This window comes from Ooceraea biroi, chromosome 1 (assembly GCF_003672135.1).
Source record: "Ooceraea biroi isolate clonal line C1 chromosome 1, Obir_v5.4, whole genome shotgun sequence".
NCBI lineage: Eukaryota > Metazoa > Arthropoda > Insecta > Hymenoptera > Formicidae > Ooceraea > Ooceraea biroi.
In genome coordinates, this window is record NC_039506.1 from 5,481,881 (window position 1) to 5,504,768 (window position 22,888).

At 35.1% G+C, this 22,888-nt stretch overlaps 4 protein-coding genes across 7 annotated transcripts in view; 3 read left to right on the forward strand and 1 right to left on the reverse strand.

Moving 5' to 3' along the window:
* The window catches only part of LOC105277866 (E3 ubiquitin-protein ligase Ubr3), a 33,045-nt gene extending 15,075 nt beyond the window's left edge, over nucleotides 1-17,970 (reverse strand). Inside the window, exons 1-8 of one of the 2 annotated variants that reach the window (XM_026972189.1) lie at nucleotides 17,017-17,970; nucleotides 12,840-13,053; nucleotides 12,583-12,711; nucleotides 12,200-12,465; nucleotides 11,839-12,083; nucleotides 11,555-11,672; nucleotides 10,828-11,234; nucleotides 10,561-10,701 (exon numbers count right to left, since the gene is read on the reverse strand). In XM_026972189.1, coding sequence (XP_026827990.1) covers nucleotides 10,561-10,701; nucleotides 10,828-11,234; nucleotides 11,555-11,672; nucleotides 11,839-12,083; nucleotides 12,200-12,465; nucleotides 12,583-12,711; nucleotides 12,840-13,053; nucleotides 17,017-17,260 — 1,764 coding nt within the window. In that variant the 5' untranslated portion in view covers nucleotides 17,261-17,970. Of the gene's footprint in view, nucleotides 1-10,560; nucleotides 10,717-10,827; nucleotides 11,235-11,554; nucleotides 11,673-11,838; nucleotides 12,084-12,199; nucleotides 12,466-12,582; nucleotides 12,712-12,839; nucleotides 13,054-17,016 lie in introns of both variants that reach the window. The other variant, XM_026972188.1, reaches the window with a different exon arrangement.
* Nucleotides 29-10,229, forward strand: LOC105277865. 3 transcript variants are annotated; one of them, XM_011336547.3, is made up of 9 exons: nucleotides 3,654-3,827; nucleotides 5,328-5,974; nucleotides 6,495-6,636; nucleotides 6,925-7,065; nucleotides 7,196-7,413; nucleotides 7,611-7,831; nucleotides 7,940-8,178; nucleotides 8,318-8,447; nucleotides 8,625-10,229. In XM_011336547.3, exons 2-9 carry the CDS (start codon nucleotides 5,468-5,470, stop codon nucleotides 8,956-8,958), a joined length of 1,932 nt encoding a protein of 643 aa, XP_011334849.1. In that variant the 5' UTR covers nucleotides 3,654-3,827; nucleotides 5,328-5,467; the 3' UTR covers nucleotides 8,959-10,229. The 3 variants fall into 3 exon arrangements, with proteins under 3 accessions (XP_011334847.1, XP_011334849.1, XP_011334848.1); XM_011336546.3 differs by having other exon boundaries at nucleotides 5,362-5,974; XM_011336545.3 differs by lacking the exons at nucleotides 3,654-3,827; nucleotides 5,328-5,974 and adding an exon at nucleotides 29-773.
* A 674-nt stretch (nucleotides 17,971-18,644) lies between the features above and the next one.
* LOC105277862 (40S ribosomal protein S15Aa) lies at nucleotides 18,645-20,134 on the forward strand. Its single transcript, XM_011336543.3, has 4 exons — nucleotides 18,645-18,764; nucleotides 19,244-19,378; nucleotides 19,666-19,831; nucleotides 20,008-20,134. The coding sequence occupies exons 2-4, from the start codon at nucleotides 19,246-19,248 to the stop codon at nucleotides 20,099-20,101; spliced, it is 393 nt and encodes a 130-aa protein (XP_011334845.1). The 5' UTR covers nucleotides 18,645-18,764; nucleotides 19,244-19,245; the 3' UTR covers nucleotides 20,102-20,134.
* Nucleotides 20,135-20,894: 760 nt separating this feature from the next.
* LOC105277861 (UPF0547 protein C16orf87) lies at nucleotides 20,895-22,821 on the forward strand. Its single transcript, XM_011336542.3, has 3 exons — nucleotides 20,895-21,087; nucleotides 21,685-21,873; nucleotides 22,111-22,821. Exons 1-3 carry the CDS (start codon nucleotides 21,037-21,039, stop codon nucleotides 22,339-22,341), a joined length of 471 nt encoding a protein of 156 aa, XP_011334844.1. The 5' UTR covers nucleotides 20,895-21,036; the 3' UTR covers nucleotides 22,342-22,821.
* Nucleotides 22,822-22,888: the final 67 nt, after the last annotated feature.

Consider the following 22,888-nt stretch of genomic DNA (forward strand, 5'->3'; position numbering starts at 1 on the left):
CCATCTCATGTGCGTCCATTGCCGTTCTCAGACCGTAACGGTCGTTCCATCTAGATCCGCTGAACAGTGAACAACGGGCGTCAGTCTCAGCGCGTGAGCGTTGCTAACAACAGACGTAAACAACTCTCGGGGGACACATCTCGTCTCGTTGTCGCGTTTCTTTCGACGAAGTTATTCAAAAAATGGCCAAGTTTGAGCTAGTGGTGACCCCGTTCCTCGTCCTGATGCTGATAAATGCCAGCTATGGCTTCGATGTTGGCCTGAACGACGCGCTGGACCTGCTCAGGCTGGGTCGTGAGACTGTGGTGGAGGCGATGGAATCTTGGGAGATGATCCGGCCACGTGGTCCTGGTGAGAAGGACAACGGCAGCGATTATCTGTTCATAAAGAGAATGGAACGGGAGCTGCGCCAGCACATCGACCGGGTGTCGAAGAAGATCGACGTTTATCAGGAACGGATGGAAATCAAAACTGACACGATCCTAGCGCAGCTCCTGCTGCGGTTACCACTGCAGCGCAGGTTGGATGATAGTCTGAGAGAGCTGGATCATTACGTCGGCCAAGTGAACGGGCTGTTCAACACGTTCGAAATGTACACGAACAATTCCGATCGTTACGAGAAGTATACAATAGTGCAGTTTGCCAAATCCTGTGTATCGCCCAGATTGGGAGAGCTGCCAGATGTTCTTAAGTCCATACACAGGCTCTTGGTGCCATCTGAGCAACAAATGTATAACAGAAGCGTCCTCGTGCTTCTGGCTGGTCAGATGCAGGTAGGTCTGTGCGCTGACGTGCTTAAGGGCAGCGATGCAATTTGTATGCACTTTCAGCAATTTCGGGCCAACAATTTCAAAATGCAATAGCTGGATCTCTTCTCAATCCAACTGGACGAAAATAGATTTAAACATGTTACTAATGGGAGTTAATAGAGTTTCTTCCTTCTAATGAATTTGGCGTTAATTTGCGTTAAAGTTGACTTGTATTGAGTCTTTGTCTTGTGCTCTTCAGTGCTGGAATATTTTCAGCGAAACACTTTAAGACTCCTTAAGATCTCTTTAAGACTCTTCGTATTGTTCCTCTTTTTAAGTTTAGAGAAAATAATCGACGATTTCTTATCAAATTTAGATTAGAAATAATAATAAACAGCAGAGATCAACGAGTTTTAATCAATAATTTTGGTGAAATATTATATGATTTTACTAATTAAATTGTGCTTTATCGAACAATGTTAGTGTTAACAAAGACATTAACATTTTAGTTATTAATATAAATAATTTTGACGAAAAAAATGTGTTTTGACCAAAATTTCTTTCTTAGATGATATAAAATCTTTGTGTAAATACTTTAGAAGCATAAATAAATAATTCTAATTAATATCAATAATCGAATAGTTATGTCTTAATAACACAAAAGAATGAAATTCATATTAAAAGCAACTTAATTTCTTCAAAATAATTAATTACTGTGTTCATATGTTTATACTTTCTTTCTTTCAAGGATAATTAAATTTTTATAACTGTTAATTGATAGTTTATCTACATATTTAGCTTATCTTAATGTTCATTTAATTGAATGATTACTCAAAAACAAAATATAATATCATGCTAACAAATTAGCTTTTTAAAAGAGAAAACGTATTCAACAGGATTATTGTTTTATGAACACTCATAAAAATAATTGCATTGCGGCTTGCATACCTTGAGATAGAAGGAGGTTAAATATTCCCCCAGATGTTAAGAATGCATATCGAATGCATACTCAAATAAATTATGCTTAATCACGATTGAAAATCCGCAAACGCAGCAGACACAAAATATCCCACGCATTCATTATACATAATAAGGTCCAAAAGTTTCCAGTCCAAACATGGTAGAAGAATGGACAGGTCTAACTCCGTCAACCTCCCACTTTATGTTTTGTTGCACTATAGTAAAATTTTACGATTCTAGCATCAGTAGTGCTCACTAGCTAACGTCTAGTAGATAGAAGTGCTGTTGCTCAATATTTTAAAATGTTTAAACTTGAGTATCGCGCGATCATCAAATTTTTGATGAAAGGGAAATTAAACGTTAAAATGCTGTGTATGGCAAATCTTCCCCATCATAAGTCGGATCTGCTTGGGAGAAAATTTACAAGTGATGAAGAAGTTTTAGACTGCATTTCTGCAGTTTTAGGCCATTTTAAGGACAAAAATTTAGATTATTTTTTCAGTGATTTAGAAAAGTTATATAACCGTCCTAAAATATGTATTGAAATATATAATTACATTGAAAACTAAAATTTATCGTTTGATTCTATTACTTCTTTAACATTCTTGGACCGGAAACTTTTAGACTTTATTACGTATATCATTATATATTACAATATTCATTATATATTATATATATTCTATATTATTCCTATATTTCGTAAAATATTAATTATTTATCACCATTGTATTTTCTTATTACAAGTTCCTTTTAATAAATTTAAATGTATTCTCATATTATCATGATTTATTTATATTTTATTCTCTGTTTATTTTATTTACATTTGATGGCATTATTATAATTTGTTATCAAGTATATTATTTATTACTACGCCCACGCTATTCTTCTATAATGTTTTATCTATCACTTCGCTCATACAATTCAACGAATGAGATGATAATTATGCGTACGCACGAGTGGATAACGGCTCGCGCACAGCGAGCGTCCAAAGAACACGAGATAGACAGGAAGGATAGTCAGCGTTTCCGATGCTGTAAAATTCACGTTGGTTTGGAGCAGTTGTGTCGTGTACAGAGAATTAGTCACGACACAATTCGTCATCGTGGTCAGTAAAGTGGAGCCTATTCATTTATCTATCTATCCCCGGCAGAATCTAGATTCCAGGCAACAAAAGCGCAAAATGCACCCAACGTTTCTGATGCGCTGAATTGACGAGCTCGAGGATCCCGTGTTGCGAACGAGTTATGATACGATAACATCGTAACTGGAACCCCATTGTGTATCTATTAAGCACTGGCAGTGGACATTAGGTACCGAGGAACAGTATATCATACTTTGAATCAAGTTACTGCTGAGTTCGACAAGCTGCGATTTTATTTACTTCAGAGCTATGAACGAAGAAAAGAACAGGATCACGTCGACGGAAATCCATCATTTTTTGATATTCCGGATACGCTGCGACAAATGACATGAATCAGTAAAGTCACTCGATTAGGGTCGTCGTACATTAATCAACACAAGATTATGTGGCTCGCTGCTCAAAGCTTCCCAAACTGTCTTGAATCTGTATTTTGAGAAATGAAGATTACACTCACATAGCTGTGTATGTTTTTATGAAACATTTCTTCGATTCTCTATATATGATATTTATGTGAATCTTTGTGTCATATCATATCATTATTTGTAAGATTTTTAATCTTTTATACGTGGAACATTCACATTCATAATTTTCTTCATCTAATGCATCACTTTAATATTCAAGATTCTCGTTAAAATTAGCTTTTGCACGAGTAGCTGTTGCATTTCCATAGCATCCCGCGTTCTCCGGGTGCAAATGCATCGGGTGGGACGAGACGAAAGTATGCGACATGCGCAGGGAGATACGTAACACACCAAGAGCTTGAAGAACGACGCGGGTGTTCGGGGGGGTCCGGAGCTGGAGACAGACAGGCGTATAACGCGAAACGCAGTCGAACGCGGTCGGTCGATTGGTGAACGTTTCGTATCGGTCGTCCGGTGGTGTTGCTCTCAATTGGTGCCGAATCAAGTGGCAGCGGGGCCGCGTTTCCCGCATTCCGCGAATAAGCGAGTGATCACGGACTGTGTTATAGTGAAAAGGTGTTTCTTCAACGAATTTATCCACGAAATTTTATCCCTTTCTTGCAATAAATCTCCAAGTTGATCAATCATGAAATGAAGTCAACCAAGAAGGAATAAATAAAAGATTGTGTGCGAAAAGCATGTTTCTAATGCGATCATGTAAACGCGTATGGTGTTAAAAGCGCAATTTAAGCTCTGAAATATATCTAAAATATTAGAAACATTTTTCAGTAATCTCTTTTAACATCTTTTAGTCTTTCTAAAATTTTCTGAAGTTGTGTCTTGATCATGTAAATGTGCTTCGCCGTCACTATGAAACAAATACTCGAAAGAAGTCCAAAAGCCAAAATAGAGAATACTTAAGTTTTATGGACATGTGGACATTTCTTATTGTCTTTTTAATGCTTCTTCTTTCATCTGCTCTATTGTTTTGACTTGACTCTGTTGGCCAATGATAATGTGGAAGGCAATTTCGTTTCTTTATCTGTATTACAGAAGATAGTAATTATTTACATTCCGATGACGTGTATGAGAATCAAAGTACATGGACGACGGAAGCTTAATTCCAAAACAAAATAATCCATTATTCCAAATTTGAAGGACTAGTACATTCTTAAATCTTCGTAATGTTTCTGATCCTAAACTATCATATATTACTTTTTTGCCAATTATCCGTGAGTGTTTTCTATCGTAAAATATATCCTGAAAATTAATCTCGCTCTAATTTCTCATCCAAAAAGATATTTTATTCTATTTATATTAAATTAACACACGGTGTCGATTCTTACTTTTTATCCATAGCTTATCAATATATTCAACATTGCAAGTCTTGCAGTTTTTTTAAATAACAATTTAGAAATAACTTAATGCTGTGCGACCGAAGAAAAAAATGCAGAATATGAGAAAAAAAAATTTCCATTCACGATAAAAGAAATATTTTACGATATTATTAAAGTTACGAAAGTTACTTAATCATTTCTCCTTGGGAAAAGATAACCACTCAGAAGTTTCTCCTAGAAGTTTCGCTCTGGATATTATGCATTAACGCGTCATTAAAAACCTTGTTCCCGCTCCCTCTCTAGTTATGTCTCTTGTGTCATGACCCCCTCCGGCCGTAATCGCGTATATCTTCCCGCAAACTTACTGATCGAAAACATATACGTTCAATTTTATCTCATGAATTATAATCGAGAATACGATCGAAATTGAAATTAGAGTATACATGACAACGAATAATAAAAACAATAAATAATGATTGAATTCTTAATAGGCTTAATCAATAGTTGAGATGCCTATTATATAATAGAGGAGTCTCTATTTTTGTTTGCATATTTTACGTTATATCTTCATTTACATGGACGATGCGCGATGTTAGAATAAGAAATTTAAATTGATGAATTTACTCTGAAAACCCATTGTTATAAATAAATATCGTCATTGTCTCTATAATTATATTCAAATTTTTAATGCACAATTAAATGGTTCACACACAATTACGACACGATTGTATGACTCTAGTCCTTCATTTTTTCGTTCGTCTTCGCGACTTCAGATACAAAACACTGCGGAGACAAACAGAGAAAGGAACCAAGAACCTGGCAAGCAACGGACTATAAGCAGCAAACGAGTGACTCATTGGCAAGCTTCGACTCCCGAGAATGAGATTCCTCACGTGCTTATTGACGTTGGGAGTGTTGGCTGTAGTGGCCTTCGCCACGATCAAGAATGACGCGTCGACAATCGACAGACTTAGGCAGAACTTGCTGAACTTAGAGAAAGACGTAATAAAAGACCTGGACAATGGGCGAAAATGGACAAACACCGAGACGGAGGAAAAGTACCTGTACTTGATTAAGGAATACCAGGCATTTGGCAATCAAGTAGACGAAAAATTCCCCTTGGACCGACAGGATTACCTGCGCTCCTTGGATTCCGTGTGGCTATGGGCTCGAGCGAAAGTTGAGCTCGAAAGCATCAATGGACTGTACGAAGTATTCAGACAGATGCAACGTGAAATTACCCATTTGCAAGCGCCTATCAATATTAAACAGCTAGTGAACTTCGCCGAAACAATCCTGCGTGATCCGAATGCCTCGATCCCACGAATGATCGATCGCGTCGCGAGTATGATCATCAATGAGAAGCTGTTCATCGTGGCTTTTCAGGTATCTAATAGATGTTTATATGACTCGGGTTCGAATCTCAGCAGGAGCACATCCTCTGTGCTATTTTCTGTCAGAGATTCAGGTTCCCTGGGCCCACCCGAAAAGAAAATAGCCTGACTACCGAAAGGTACACAAAAGTAATAGGTCTCTTTAGGACTTAAAACCAGCCATAGGGCTGTTTACGGGAGTTTATTTGTAACAAATGTCTGTACTCTCACCAGCGAGACAGAATATTTGAAAGAATTTGTGACTATAATAGAATTTTTCACAAGAAATTGTATGAAGATACTTTCTTTCTTTAAGATATAGCCTTTTTGTATATATTGGGGCAGGATAAACTGGTTTAACAATTAATTAACTTTATCCCGTAAATATGTAATCCTACCTAATCCACAAGTAGTATCCTTAATCTTCACTAATATATACTATTGTTACTATTAGAGTATTACTATACATATATAGTAATAATATATTCAATATAAAATATCTGAAATATCTGCATCTGTTCTTGTACGTGCAGGAAGCATCAAACCAAATGTGCAATGACATGCAATCGCCGCAGCAACTGCTGTACAATTTGTACAATACCGTGGCGCTGACAGAGATTAAGGGTTACACTATGATTCAGTTCTCATATATGATACTTCGCTTGTACAACGAAGGTACTTGGCACTGACTATTACGTTTAAATATAATATGTGCACACTGAGCGTAGCGTTTTTGTTGTTGCACGATTCTCAGTCAATGAAGACCAATTTCCGCGAGCTCAAAACACATTAATCAAAACGTATTTGCGATTAGATATAGATTGAAGTTTAAAAGCTGAACGTAAAATAATAAATTTAAATTATAATAATTTTTGGTGCACCCGTTCGGATCGTGCAAATCAAGAAAGCTAGTAGAAGGCGAGATTATAACATTGGATGTATCTAATTCTGAACTTAACACAGGCAATAACTTTAACGAAGAGATACAAACGCTGAAAACCCAATATGCAACCAGGACGTCTGAAACGTTGAGAGCCGTAAAAACGGCAATGGCTTTTGCTCCGAGAGATATATGGAAGTGCGATCCGAGTGTACATAAGTTAGGTAAATTTTTTAAAATTTTTTCTTTAAACAATATAATTAGTTTATACAGATTTAGAGAAATACCTATATTTAAATGTATCTAATCATATTTAAATATAAATGTAAATGTGTATATTCGATTTCTGTTTAGATGAGACTTATACCGAATTGAAGCAGCTGTTTCAAGGGTACATAGTGAACGAAGTGGATTTGAACAGCGATAACACATGTAAAGAGAACTGTGCTTATTATGCATACACCAAAGTATATGGTTGCTATCAGAGCCAGTTTTGTGCGCGACAACGCTACTGCAATGGCAAAATATTGCATTGCGAGTACATTGATTCCGATATGTGGATCTGCCCCTCAGTAAATACTTTTATTATAACTTTAAAACTTTTCACATACAGATCCCGTGCCGAGAATATAACTTGGGATTAGTATCCATCATAAGGATTAAGCATAGAATTTAAAAATTAACATTGCATGAAGAGAAATAAGTACTACAAAGTTTTGAAAATCTATCTTATAGCAGAGGCAATCATCAAGTTTTTTTTATTCTTTAGGATAGAGACAGCAATAGACGATATGAGTATATAGAGTACGAAAATGGTCTAACTTATGGAAAGAAAGATACATGTAACAGAGGAACAACTAAAGTCGACAGCTGGTGGCGATGGCTTTTCTGGCATTGCAGCTATTGCTTCTGCTACTGCGACGATCATAATTCGAGTTCTGAACGATACTTCAGTCTACGATCTGTGACATCTGATGTCTTAAATAATAAGTAAAAATCACAGCTATAATAATATGGACAACAAAAATCAGTAAAAAATTAATAGAATTTAATTTATGAAAAAATTGAATGCTCCACTTATATAAATCTTCTTCACAGAGTCATAACAGGAATGAGATTGAGAAAAGTGAATCAAATTATTCAGATACAAATCCAAGAGGGCCAGTTACTGCCACGTGGGACAATTAAAAAGTCCACAATCGAATGGAAGCCTTCCGATCACTTTTCAGTTATGGATGCGAATGTTAGAAACGGCGTTGACTATCATAAAATCGTGTGGGAGAAACGTGCTTTGGACCTCGACGATCTAGTGCCACCGCAAGATCATCTCTTAACAGGTAATCTGAAGTCGGATCTAGCGTAAATTTTATGCGGACTTATACACGCAATCTGAATGCGAATCAATATAATTGGTATAAAAAAAGTAAAATAGAATTGCAACAAATGCGTTATCACAAAATAAAATCGGATTTCTAGGCATCCGATTCCGCATGGTTGGTAGCCGTCTAAATTTGGAAATTATGGTGACACCGTTTAACTTTACGACTGGATTGTTGATACAACCTGAGGAGAAGAGCTTTTGGTATAGCAATGATGTAACTGAGAGGTGAGATTTTTTCCCCCTTCCTATTTTCTTTTCGAAGCGATAATGAAACTCTAAATGTATATTTTAGTATGCAAATTAGTAATACTAAATTTATAAACATCTGTCATCAACCTGTTTAAAAAATCTGTTTATCGTCTATTTACAATTTAATTTAATACTGCACACTTTTACTTTCAGGACTGAGTTGACGTTTACGGAACCCGATGTACCAATATACGATGTTCTGCCGAATGTACCGGATTCTACGAAAAATCAATATTTAAATTTTGCTCCCAGTGATCGACGAAAGGATGCTGCTCAAAGTACAATCCCTTTCCTAGACATTCAACCAATTATACCAAACCCGCCAGTGCCACTCGCAGGCGCCGGAGTCTTCCACAAAGGACGAAAAGGTTCGGGAGGATTTGTCGCTTTAAAATTGATTACATATGACTTCGCGCCACATTTGCAAGTTGACCTGCCACCGGCGCCGCCGGTTCTCGAAGCATCGAATGAAGTAAAAGCCGAATAAGATAGAAGCATTCGCATTTCTCATGCTTCATCGAAAAAAGGAATAAAAAAACCTGTGATTTAGTAAGGACCTCAATGTACGTATCGAGGTGAACGAACGAAAACACGTGTTGAGACGTTGCATGCTTAATTCGAAAACTTTCAATTTGTTTGCTGTAATAAATGTAATAACGCAAGAAAAATTTTGGAATATTATACAGAATTCAATATGTGGAATATTGTGAAACATCTTTTTGATATTTAACCATCTTATTTCAAAACTTAATAATTCTTTTACGCTTGTGTATAATCATGCACAATACGATTATAAGAACGACTTTTTATTCCAAGAACCATAGAAACCGTATTATTGATTTTTTTTATTAGATATATATTTTTAGAAATTTTATCTAAAGACCCTTAATATGAAACCGACATTTTGTATGCAACTAGGCCCTAGTATGTTTAAGTTCCCTCGTATCCTCTTATGTATAAATTTTTTTGCTACATAAACATTATACTCATTATTAATAAATCCGTTGTTTACTAGTATCGTATCCTAAATTATTAAGTAATTATTTATACCGATCTTAAAATCATATAGTTTCTTTTAAAATAATATCAATCAATTTTTTTATGAAATAACATATTTAAGATGCAAATTTTATACTTTTGTGTTAATAAACGTAAAATAAATAAAATTAAAATGTACTTTTTGTTAAAAAAATTTTTTATGTTTTGTGTAAATTCCAGAATTAATGGATCTTATTTAAGTATAAAATATAATTAAAGTTTAAGATGTAAATTTTGATTTAAGAATTTTCAAGCTCCTCTTACATTTCTCATTAATATCAATGAATACTTTCTTCGTAATATTCATACTTTGAATTTGTGACATTTTATGAATCATATTTGAAGATATATAGTTAAGAACGGAACAGTACATTTTTTATTTCTTTTGAATTAATCTCTCAATTTTGTTACCATTATAATACCATACATATATTTTTATAAATATATGTATTTTACTCATTTTAAATTTAAGATTATAACATAAGAGAAAATATTTCATTATAAATTTGAAATTAGAATTAAGATAAAATATTAAAACATGCTATAAATTTATGAAAAAAGAATTTGTAAATCGCCTTGTATGCGTGTAGTTTTAGTTTAAAGAATTCTAACTTTATAATATTTTTTATATTATGTTTGATAATTTGTTCTTCTTTCTGTCGTAATATGGCAGGTGCATGTAAGTTTCTCACAATAAATTGTCATATTAATGAAAAATCTATAAATGCATATGTATTAATTATCTACTAATAATGCACCTTGTATGCATTAGCATAGTTAATTAAGAAAAACAGTTTCTCATATTCGTGTTATTAATCCTTTGTGACAAATATTTTAATTTAATTTGATTGATTTAATCGATTATCGTATACTACCGATTAATTCGTTCATCCACGCAAACAACTTTAGTGAATAATTAAATATTTGGAAATAAAAATCTCCACACATACAATTATAAAGATCGAGATATCTCTTCAACAAAGTATAATGTTCACTGTGCAATATGTACCGCGAATAATGAATTGGGACGAAAAGAATAATGCACACTCACCTGTACGCGCAGCGGATGCATCATGAGCAGCTGCAGCATGTCCGATGGTGGCAACAGCTCGCTTAGCATTGCTCCTTGTTGTCGGATCGCTTGACACATGAACACCGCGAAGTATCGATGAAGCGGCAAGTGGAACGAGACCTGGAAATTGTCAGCCTGAAAAAATTAACAAGAATACGAACGAGACAGAATAACAAGTAAAGAGTAACAAGAAATATAAAGTAACTCTAAGATCGGCGTTATCATTTTACATTTATCTTTACTCACAACAGTAGGATCCGTAAAATTTACGGCGTCAAGCCAATCCTGCAAGGCATTGAGGCAGTAACTGAGCACTCGTCGACTTAGCAGCACGCTCTCGGGTTCGCGAAGATGCGAGACTAGGGCCCACATGGGATACGCACTGGCCTCCAACTCGGCGCTGAACGCAGCGTAATAAGTGTTCGGCTCGAATTCGATGTGCTGACTTAACTCTCGCTGATTCACGTTCATGCCTTGAAACATGGCTAGAAAGTCGAACCACATCTCTAGCAAAGTATTATCGCTCATGAACTTGACGGCAACAGGTTTATGCGAAAGTACGTTGTTCAAATCGGAGACCAACGGCCAGTAACAGTGCTCCTTCATTACTTGACGGCCACAGTCGACCACATAGTGGAAGTTTTTGTCAGGATCTGGAAGTTTTTGTCAGGATCTGGAAGTTCTTCTATCGATTCCATTGTGCTTTGCTTAACACTAGAGCTACCAACGATTTACGTATACGTATTTCTATCGGAGAGATCAAAATAACTTTGGTTTTGAAAAGAACAAGTTAGTTAAAAAAAAAACGTGCGCGTTTGTATATACTTTTTGTTGCACGTAACAAAAATGAAAAATAAGATGTAATAAAAATGATTAATCATTATAACAAAATGGCAGACAAGTTATTTTGATCCTCTTTGGTCTAGTGTTAAATATTGCTTAATTTAATACGAAATACAGAAGACGTACGTACCGTGCAGACTATTTTGAATGAGTATTTTACTCATCATATATTTCAAACTGATAACCATAACGTGTAACAATTTCAGCTCATCGACCATTCTTAATGCTAGGTTTTGGTTACTGAATAGCTGAAAAGTTCCAGGTTTAAAATAAACATCACATTGAAAACCAGTAAAAAGGATAATTATGAAAAGAATAATTATGTAAAGAACTTCGTTGCTTTTTAAAATATAATGGTTAGTGGATTGATGCTAGATTCTTAATGTCTGTTAAGAATTAATGAGACTGAATTACCTGTACGCTAACATGCACTACCCTATTACTCAAGGTATCAGGATCCGTGGAACGCTCGAGCATCATTGAGATTCTACTATAGTGTAATACGAAGGCGCGAGTCAAAGCTTCCTTATAATCAGGATCTGGCAACATGTTCAATAACAGGCAAACCAATTTTTGCGGAAATTCATAGGCAACAGTCCAGAACATCAATTCCTCTAAAAAGGTCGTGTGCTCCAAGTGCTCTTGCAGCGATATACATTCTGAAACAAAAGAATCATTTGTCACAATGTCACGTCGCAAATTATTATTGTCTCAATAATGCAGCCAAACCTGTATAGAAATTCTTTCAAATTGCAGCGTTAATCACGTTGCTTACCTTTATATTCATCAGGCGGTTCCGGATTCGGTAATGATTTCACGGCATGCTGATATATCTTATTGCTATCTTGGCAATAGCTGTCATACTCTGATTGTCCCGTTAAACTAGAAGGATGTATAAGCACTCGATACTTTTGTGGATTCGTGAGAGCTGATGTCATAACGTGCCTCATTAATGCGCCCATGTTGTTCAAGTCGAGTAGCATAGTCAAATATGCATCGGCTTCTTGTATAGTACCTCTATAATCTAGCACACCCATTTTGCTAAAGCACAAAACGATAATGAATTACTATCGTGATTATATTAAAAAAACATTTTATTTTTATAATTTAATTACAAAGAACAATGATTTGTATGACGATAATACGATTTCAACATACCAATTCTCACGTAAATGTTGTATGAGCCGAAGAATGATTCTGGGCATCATCGCCTCGGCTACACACATCAGATTCGACGGTGCAACTGATTTATTTACAGCAGCCTTTGGCCCATGCTTATCACAAAATCTGTATGATGTAATAAATCAACAATTAGTAAAAGAAACCAATTCAAACCTATGTTCGACAAATCTCATATATTTCATGATTTTAATATCTCGCAGATTGATATTATTATGTTCAATGTTATCATTTACCCAGTCTCCTTCATCACAGCCGTATCGCCACAATCGCATGCACCACCCGCTTGACTGAGAAACATATTGAAGTCATGACGATAGTGATTTCCGTTTTTAAAGCACTCGGTACATAAGGACATACAGGGAGATATGCCGCATGTACGGCAACGATATGCTACGAAGTTCGGTGTCCAAACAAGACCGCAGGTAGTAGCATTATCGTAAATGCGTACTAGAAAAAAGGAAAATAAAATCAATATAGTAGAAGTAAAAAAGGCATAGCTTTATTTTAAAAATTAATTCTAATAAGAGTGTAAAATAGAATATAGTTCTCTTACTATATTTCTATAATTACATTTACAATATATTATAATAATTTCGTAATCTTACAACTTTTATATATAATTCAACAACTTATTTAAATTACTATTCCTTTATTAAATTTCTTCCTAACATTGTAGAAAAACATAAAATATGTTTAACACGTTGAATGCCGTGGGGATCACCGGTGACCGACGATGCCAAGATTAATAAAAATACATAATTCAAGTAAATTTCAATATTTCTAAAATTTTCAATATTACCATCGTTATTAAACGATATAAAGAAATTACCTTCACTTCTGAACACGCGGAGCACGCTACGGGCGACCAAAATTGAACAGACTCGACAAGAATGAGCGAAATACGAAATGATTGAGACGACTTTCGTAAAAAATAAGTAAATAAATAGTGCGAAATCGAAGAAACGCACTCCAGCGCCGCGGGGATCACCGGTGACCCCCGGTAAGATAAATCCATAAAACATGATACTACAGTCCAATTTAACTGTTGTAGATGATATTTTACCATAATATGTATCGCATAATAAAAAATTTATTTCGGCGCCTTGGGCAAGTCATATAAAATTAGTCCGGCATTCAACGTGTTAATAATTGATTTAAGCAACGTTTCGGTTATATACTTTATACAATTATATACGGTTTAATACAGTTATTTAATACGGTTATATATTTTATACAATATGTAAATTTTGAAAAATTAATATTTAAAAAAATGCATACAATCGTCTTTATGTAATACTTAAAATATTAATGTAAAGGTCGTGACACACGAAACAACTTAAGCAGTAATGCCCAATTCCACCAACGTCGCTTAATTTTAACCGTCGTTTAATTTACTCTTTGTCTCTTTCTAAGGCAGGTAGTTAGAAAGAGACGTTGGTGGAATCGGGCATAAGACTTAAAACTTAAAAGATGCGACCAATCACAGTCGAGAACGTAGCAGCCATTTTAAAACTTAAAACTTGTGATTGGTCGCATCTCTTAAGTTTTAAGAATGTCTTACTGCTTAAGTTTTTTCGTGTGTCATGGCCTTAATTATTGTAACACGTGTTAGGACATAATACCATTTGCTATACATTAGGTGGTTGCAAAAGTTCGTATGATTCGTATGCTAAAATATCTTCCTTCTTTCTGGATGTTTCTCATTGCTTTCAAATGACAGGATATTACTGACTCATTAAGGGGTTACATACCTCCATAGCGGCGAATAATTGATATGTTTGGGGAATTTTTTTAGGGGGTATATCTGAAATAATAAAGTAAAATATGAATTGCATATGATTTACTGGTCCTTTAAGTGTAAAAAAATAATTAATAATAAATTTTTGAATATTAATAAAATGAAGTTTTGTGGCATTAATTGGACCGCTGCTAAAAAAATGTCCCCTCAGAGTCGGCACGATATCTTCTTGTAACATTGATGGATCTGACAAATGCAAGAAATTTCTTGTAAAGTAATGTTGTAGTTATAGTCTATCGAGCCAGATTTTTTAATTTCAAAAAAAATAAACAATTTATGCCATGTCAAAGTTGAACTTTATGTTTTCATGCAAAATTTCGGTCTTTAATTGTTTATAAAAATTGTATTAAACAAAATTGCAAAAAAATGGCTCGATAGACTATAGACAAAACGATTACGAAGATTTGAGAACAAAAAATCTTAAAAAATATTGAAAACTTCGAGTTATCGTGCCGACCATGTCAAAAAAACTGGTTTCGAGAAAAACGCGTTTAAAGTTTGAGAAGTAAAAATCGTGTAAATATTAATTTTTGTAGTGAGCTTAATCTCCCATTCCAATTTCATATTGCGTGCCTTCCTTCTCGATAATTTTTATATTTTGTACAGTTTTCTATAATCTGTGGGCTGTTCGAGCTTCTTTGCGGTAGCCTGCGCCGCGGCCCGCCTCCTGACGCGCGGTCATATTTATTGTTATATCTTCGTTACGGATTGGAATTTTTCACTAATTCTTTTTTTATTATATTTTTAAAAGTATAAAAAATGAAAATTAGTAATAAAAAAAAATCGATTGTTTGAAAATTCTGGAGGTATGTGACCCCTTAAGTCCAAGCTGCTGCAAGCTCTTTTAAGGAGATCCTGGAGTCGTCTATATTACTGACGAAATAAATGATGTTTTTAAATAGATCTTTTCATTGGTTGCGCGGAATGAAAAATCCTTTTACACGATATCAAGGAATTAATTTTGTACTCTGTTTTATTCTTGGTCACGATTTTACATACGAAATTTAGCATGAAATTTTCATAACAATTAATCTTTTTTACTACGCTTTTAAATTTACTTCAAAAAGTGTCATCGTATTCGTTTGTTATGTCCCCATCCTGGACGACAGCCATTTCGTACGTACAAAGCGCCAAATTTTTATATTAAGCACATTATTGTACTTAGGCAACAAGAAAACTAATTTTCGAATTTTTTCCTGTTTCAAACATAAAGTCCTGTTGTCCTTAGGATTCATTATTGTGTGTACTTCAATCGTGGAAAAGAATTTTTCATTCTGTGCAAACAATAAAAAGATTTCTTTAGGAAAAAATCACTTATTCCGTCTGTAATACAGACAACTCCAGGATCCCCTCAACATTTGGGACGGGTTTTGTTCAGCGATGCTTCTAATTCGTTGTGGCCTTACGAACTTTTGCAAGCATCTAATATTATATACATATGCATACATAGCTGCTACTCTATACTTGTCTTCCTGTGTTACTATGTTTATCTGAAAAATTTAGTGCTGCCAAAGACGCAAATTATGCATATTTATATCCATACATTGTTCATAAACTTTCTAGTATTGTATACATATCAAATGCTTAAATAATTATTATAAATGATAAAGTATAACGAATGTAAAGAAATGATATTTCTTATATATAAAATCTACAATTAATTTTGGTAACATGTCTAAATAATTTTATTCACAGATAACATACCGGCATTATTATCTAATATTGACTACAGTTACAAATGTCTAGATATTGCCCATGTATAGATTTTATATCTTGAATAAAATATTTATTGTTAAAAAATTATTTCAATAATATTAACAGAACTCTATAATAAATGTAATTTTAAATTTTAGTTTATGATATCCATTAAATAAAGATTTTTAATAATTTAATAACTTATTTAATAATTTATAATAATTTATCATATCACGAAATTTTACTAAAAAATCAATTTCTTATCAATTGTATTACAATTCAATTATTAAACAAAGTAATGAGCACAATAGTCCTAACTAACAAAAGATTAGGGATTTTTTATGAAATGTCGTTAAACCGTTAAAGAGTCGGAGTACACAGTAGATTGCGATTGCGATTTGACTACCGAAAATATGCTACATCCTCATTGATCAAATCCCAATTTGAAAAATCTCGTTTTTTCTGTCCTACGTCCTGATTGGCCAAATCCCAATTTCAAAAATTGCAAGCTCCATCTTCAACATTTAATGGCTGCATTCAGCAGAGAAAGCTTTGTAATAATCTAACTGTTGTAAAATTCAATCTGACTGCCATATACTCTTAGATTCAATTAAAATTAAGAGCATGTGCCGATCAGGTTCACGACAGTTTTTACAACAGTTGCAAAATAGCTTTTTCTGCTGAACGCAGCCACTGAATGTAGTCTGATACAAGCTTTAATATTATATCAATCATACAATGTTATAAATGTATTTACATAATTACAAAATTCATGTGTACCATGTGTCTTGATAATCTGCATCATTAATAATGTAACAAATTCTTCATAAAAGCTCTACCAATGTACCATCGTAAAGTATATATCATGCGACGTGATAAAGATCACAGAATCCCATCTTATTATCAGGAACATTTACCTGTACTAGCAAATTCATCGGGTGTGCGGCCACCAGCCATCAACCACTTGCACCAGTCAATGGTTTCCCAATCTTCAATGGACTTGCTAGGGTTCAGCAGTACATCCAGCAATTCATTAACGTACGGTGGACAACCACTAGCACTCCCGGCAGTAGCCAGGCTGATATAAGCGGCTGCCCCGCGCTTGCCCTTGCCCATCAGCACCTGCACGTCGGGCGACGTGCTGGTGGAGCTCGAGGCCATTCTGTACCTGGTGCGATCTACCTTCGAGGGGAACGTTATCGTTACCGTCGGCGTTCCTGGCTCTTCCTCTGGAGTCACGTAAATCTTGATTTATTTCCGAAATAAGGAGGGTCCGCGGAACAGGACCAAATGCTTGGCCGGTGACCCCATATCAGCAACGAGAGATTGCGTTTCTTCCTCTCGGTATCGTGCTCGCGACGAGCAGCATTATAAAGTTGGCGACTACGAGGAGGCTCCCCCCGTTAACGTAAACGTCGTTACGGATGCGTTACCGCGTGCAATGTCTACGAGTCGATATCAGATTTATCTGCGGATCTCCGGACTTCTAGTCCTCACCGAGTGAGAAATACCGGGATATATCGTTCGGATGGATCGCCCAACGTGCGAGATGTGACCGTGTCACGGCACGACACGACACGGCACGAGACGATAGAACACGATACTATACTGTATACTATGCGATGCGATACGATACGATACGATACGACACGGCACGGCACGGTGGACACGGTACACGGATGCAATGCAGTAATAGAAAGGATGAAACACGCGCGATGGATCAGTGATTGACGAGTATTAATCAACCGACCATCCGACCGATTCAGCAAAGATGCAATGACCGAGGAAATAACGACCGAAACCGATGCGAGACCAGGAAGGACAACTGGCGCGTCCACTCGTTGCTGCTCGCTGACCGGTCTGCTTTATCGACGTGGTAGGACGAATTAAGTAAGCGGCGTGAAGTAAAAAGTAAGCAGAGAGGACGTGATATAGAATTTCAAACGAGGAAGTGGTTAAATAGAAAGGAGAAGATGAATCTGATTGGCTGCCTCGTATTAAGGCACGATTTCACGCTGTCGCTCGTCGCTCATTTTCAGCGACAAAACAGGTCACGTGATCAAAATTGACCAATATCCAGCGTTAATTTTGATCACGTGACCTGTTTTGTCGCTGAAAATGAGCGACGAGCGACAGCATGAAATTGTACCTTTATTCCCTTCACTTCGACGGTCTTAACGGAAGTATGACGTACGTTAAAATACGTTGTACCCACGTGAACAAATTGAAAATATTTTATTTCTATCTTCCTTAATATCTAAAACCAGAATTATATATTTATTATTTTCAGCATATTTAAAAAATATGCTTCGACATTGTCCAAGCAAAGTTGTTGCTCTTCAAGCACTGCCTGCACTAGCTCCAAAAGCAATAGACTCATTGCTTTTCCGGAAACAATGGATAATTTCCGCCACGCGGAAAAAACATACATTCGATTGCATTCGATTAGCTATTGCGCCAACTTCCGCCGCGCGATGAGCTTTGCCGCGTCCTGTGGGCAGGAGCCATAAAGCTTCAATCACTACACATGTGATCACATGTCTGATTCTATCTAGTAACCTTATAGTATATGCCAGTTTCAAAGTTCCCAGAGGTCCCAGTCTCTTTCCCACGTCTTCGGGTGAACAAACGTGTACTGCTGTGATAAACAAATTAGGAATCGCAGGTAATCTTTCATGTTAAAAGCCATCAAACTTAAATTGAGGCAGTGAATGATATTTCAAGTACATCCGCGTATTTCGGTAATTGTATTTCGCGAGAAAAATGAAGCATCTGTAAAATATTACGATGTAGACTAAACCGGTTTAATCGTTTCATTTCTTAATGCCGCAGCCGCTTTTTGATTAATTCATAAGGACTGTATTATACGATCAAAGGAACATTTCTATTTTCAGCATTGTACCTTTTTATTTCTTGCATGACGAGAGAAAAAGTAATTGATCATTATCCAATGTACTTTAGGTTAACTCGGGTCGGGTTAACTTAGGTTAAGTTCTGTAAAACGTGCTGTGAATAATGTGTAAACATTCGTTGTGCTTTTCGAAAGTTAGGATTTATATGTGATAAACTGTGAAGTGTAATTTGCGTCACTTGTATTGCAAATGTATGCGTATTGCTTAACTGACGTTTACGTCTAATTTGCAGCCATGGTGCGTATGAACGTTTTGAGCGATGCCCTGAAGTCGATCAACAATGCCGAGAAGCGCGGCAAGAGACAAGTTCTGTTGAGGCCTTGCTCTAAAGTGATCGTCAAGTTCTTGACTGTCATGATGAAGCACGGTAAATAAATTGTTAACTTGAATTATCCATAATATACTCTGCTTTATGTGTATATCTTTTATATAATTATGGGTACGGTCAAAGTCACGCTTCAAAGTGCTTCTAGACACTTTCTATCCTTTTCCTTCTGTCAAATGAGAAGAAGGATAGAAAGCGTCTAGAAGCGCTTCGAAGCGTGACTGACTGTACCCTATGTTGTAATTTATTTTTTGTAATTACTATCACTGTATACTTTTTTGTGGAAAGTGGATACACCAAGTACATGAATATTTTTCTGCTGTGTACAGGCTACATTGGAGAATTTGAAATTGTGGATGACCACCGCAGTGGTAAGGTGGTGGTGAACCTTACTGGAAGGTTAAATAAATGCGGTGTCATTTCGCCCAGATTTGACGTACCTATCAATGACATCGAGAAATGGACCAACAATCTCCTGCCCTCTCGACAGTTTGGGTAAGTTCTTATATCCAAATCCGAATATCCAAAACTTTTATCATGTAGATTAAATTAGTGCAAAAATGTAACCTTCATTGCATGATTTTCTATGGATACTCTAGTATAAATGTACAAGCTGAAGAAATATTTAAATTTAAGATGAATACGTAACTTAAATTGCTTTTATGGTTTAGATACGTTGTATTGACCACTAGCGGAGGAATCATGGATCACGAGGAGGCCAGAAGGAAGCATCTGGGAGGAAAAATTCTTGGTTTCTTCTTTTAATATTTTATTTAAATAAAGAAAAATTACAACATATGTTAAAGTAATTTTCTTGAAAAATAATATCCTCTCCTCTCTCCTAATCTCTTTTATAGTTCCGTGACATATTGATAAGAGATTCAAGAGTGCTGTTTCTTTTAATTACATGTGTATATAAAAAGATACAAATTTTATTTAAAAAGAATAATTCTGAAACTATAATGTAGGTAAGAGAACAGGTTGAATAAAATTATTTAATATTTTATTATTTTAATATTATTTTTAATATTATTTTAATTATATTAATATCTTTTTTTAAAGTGATAAGCATAAAATAGTAAAAGCTGGGAAGGGGGAGGGGGACGAGAGGTTATATCCGCATATAGAAATTTACATACACATAATTTATGTGCTCCGAGAAGCCAACCAATCACGCGTCTGATATAAAGAATATAGCAATATGGTATCCTTTACATTGGCCACATGATTAGTCGATTTCTCATAGAGCAAGTAAAAACCTAGATTTTAAACTTGGTTAGTGAGTAAATTGAAATTGCATTAGAAGTGAAAGTTTCATCACTTCGAACAGAACCAACAACAAAACCATTGTGTTATCTCGATCAATAAAATTTTAATTTTCGATAGTTTTACTCTTATATTCGTATTATGGTACAGTCTCAAGATCAATCTTTCCCTTTTTCTTGTTGTTAGCTGCATTATGTTGTACTTTCTGCACATATTTGTAAAATGAAACAGATTTTACATGAGAAGAATCAGAGGGAAAGTGCAGAGGGTGCAGTTGAACGGATAGTTCTATAGTTTCGATTTCGTTGAGTGGCGGCACTGAATGTATGCATTGAAAGAACCAAATTGCTTGTCTCTTTGTTGCATTATCATATTTACATTTTCATGTCGAGAATACTCAGCTTGTGTTTCTTTGAAATAGTCTTATTCATAATATGGCTAAGACAAAAACGATTAGCAAAGGATGTCCCAAGTGCGAGCAGCAGGTATTTAAATAATATTTTATTACACTTTGTGTGTTTATATTGATTTATATATCGCGATATCTGATGTATATATAATTATGCGCTATTAATGTATTACAATGTTCTAAATACGCCATGATAGTTTTACTGCCTACTAAGTGCCCTTTATTCTTCTACTTTTCGTTGTACGCATTATTGATGAACGTATTTAATATTAAAAGGAAAACATCGAATGTATAAAATGATCGAATCAGAAATGAGATATTATTTGCGTTAAGCAGATACCTTCTTTTCCGCATTTGTTGAATTAAATCTGTTAATTAAGTGTCAGGAGAATGGAGATTTATTAAGCAATTTGCATGTTTGCTCATTTATAATGTTATTATTATGTTAAAGATTTTATTATCGATAATCTTATTTATCTAATAATGACACACGTATATACATATTTATATATAGAAATTGTATGACTTAATAAAGTCCTATCTGTCTAGCTATATGGTTATAGCTATTGGATTTTTGATAAAGAGTGAAATATAAAAATTTTGTAATTATTTTATATTGATGTATTGTCCCTACAGAAACATTAATAAATTTTATTACCTGTTTTGTAATAAGGTACCTGTTGCCTGCAAAGCCTGTCCTTGCGGACATTCGTTTTTCAATGCACGTCGTAATTCCATCAAGAGTCCACCTAGTCCCGATGGTGGTGTTATGAAGACAAGGAGGACAAATCGTGTTAAACGGGAGAAGCCAAATTATTACGACGCTCTGGAATACGATAAACAGACGAAAAAAAATACCAAGGTAATATATGAATAATTTTAATTAAAAAGTACTTTTAATACAGTTATGCTGCTGCCTTTACTTTTAGAGAATAAGACACATTGTTCTAGGTATTAATCTTTATATATTGATTTGATAGTTAATGTCACTCAGTATATTTTTGAGCCAATATTGTAACAAACAGAACATAAAATTTTTATTAACAAAATGTTTCATGCAAAAGCATCTACAGAGGCTCATTATTTTTTTTTTTCTTAGATTAGACGGACTACAGATACCGCAAACGATATCGATTGCCGACAATTGAACAAAAAGAAAAAGAGAAAAGGAAAGGGAAAGGGTAAGAACGGTAGCAGCAGTGGTATGGGTGATGATGACGACGAAATGGATGGAATTAATGGGTTGTCTCCAGAGAAACAACTCACGTGTTCTCTCATATTACAAGAGCTGAACAATAAAATGAGAATGGTAGCTTGGAAACCTATGTGAATTGTACAGAGACGTAGATGCACGTGCATCTGTTCAATGGTTTGTCAGTTTGACATGATTCCTTTGCACTGCGTCCGTGGTAAGACGCAAGTGAGATGAAGTTAACGTCGCTTGATGCGTCGTACGCGTTGGCTGCATTAATGGAAGGCGTCAGAAATTTAAGTGAGTGGAATTACATCAGTTTCAGTCCCTCTGTGGAAATGATTAATTGCTACGAAGGAGTCCGACTTGTGTAATATCGTTTACACCACTGCAGCACTGATGGATTATTACTTCTCATTGTGATTAACAATTGTGATATTATTTTGAAACTATCGTACGTCTATATAGGATATATAGATTTGCTATCTCCTAGATTATTCTATATATTATTCTACGTTCTATTTAGCTAAATGTGACTGATTGTCTTTAATCCTTCCGTCTTTTACTACACATTTATATACGAAGAATGTCTGCAATAAAAGAATGTTCAAAGTAATATTAAGATTTTTTGTCTATGCTACGTAATAAAATAATACATAAAAAAATAGTACATAATCAAAGCAAG

Excerpts from the sequence above, each read along its gene's own strand:
- LOC105277865 (XM_011336545.3), top strand. The coding sequence starts at position 183 with ATGGCCAAGTTTGAGCTAGTGGTGACCCCGTTCCTCGTCCTGATGCTG. Across the intron at positions 8,179-8,317 it reads GCAAGATCATCTCTTAACAG|GCATCCGATTCCGCATGGTT; the intron begins GTAATCTGAAGT and ends TCGGATTTCTAG. Across the intron at positions 8,448-8,624 it reads AGCAATGATGTAACTGAGAG|GACTGAGTTGACGTTTACGG; the intron begins GTGAGATTTTTT and ends TTTTACTTTCAG.
- LOC105277862 (XM_011336543.3), top strand. The coding sequence starts at position 19,246 with ATGGTGCGTATGAACGTTTTGAGCGATGCCCTGAAGTCGATCAACAAT. Across the intron at positions 19,379-19,665 it reads GACTGTCATGATGAAGCACG|GCTACATTGGAGAATTTGAA; the intron begins GTAAATAAATTG and ends TGCTGTGTACAG. Across the intron at positions 19,832-20,007 it reads CTGCCCTCTCGACAGTTTGG|ATACGTTGTATTGACCACTA; the intron begins GTAAGTTCTTAT and ends TTTATGGTTTAG.
- LOC105277861 (XM_011336542.3), top strand. The coding sequence starts at position 21,037 with ATGGCTAAGACAAAAACGATTAGCAAAGGATGTCCCAAGTGCGAGCAG. Across the intron at positions 21,088-21,684 it reads GTCCCAAGTGCGAGCAGCAG|GTACCTGTTGCCTGCAAAGC; the intron begins GTATTTAAATAA and ends TTTTGTAATAAG. Across the intron at positions 21,874-22,110 it reads AGACGAAAAAAAATACCAAG|ATTAGACGGACTACAGATAC; the intron begins GTAATATATGAA and ends TTTTTTTCTTAG.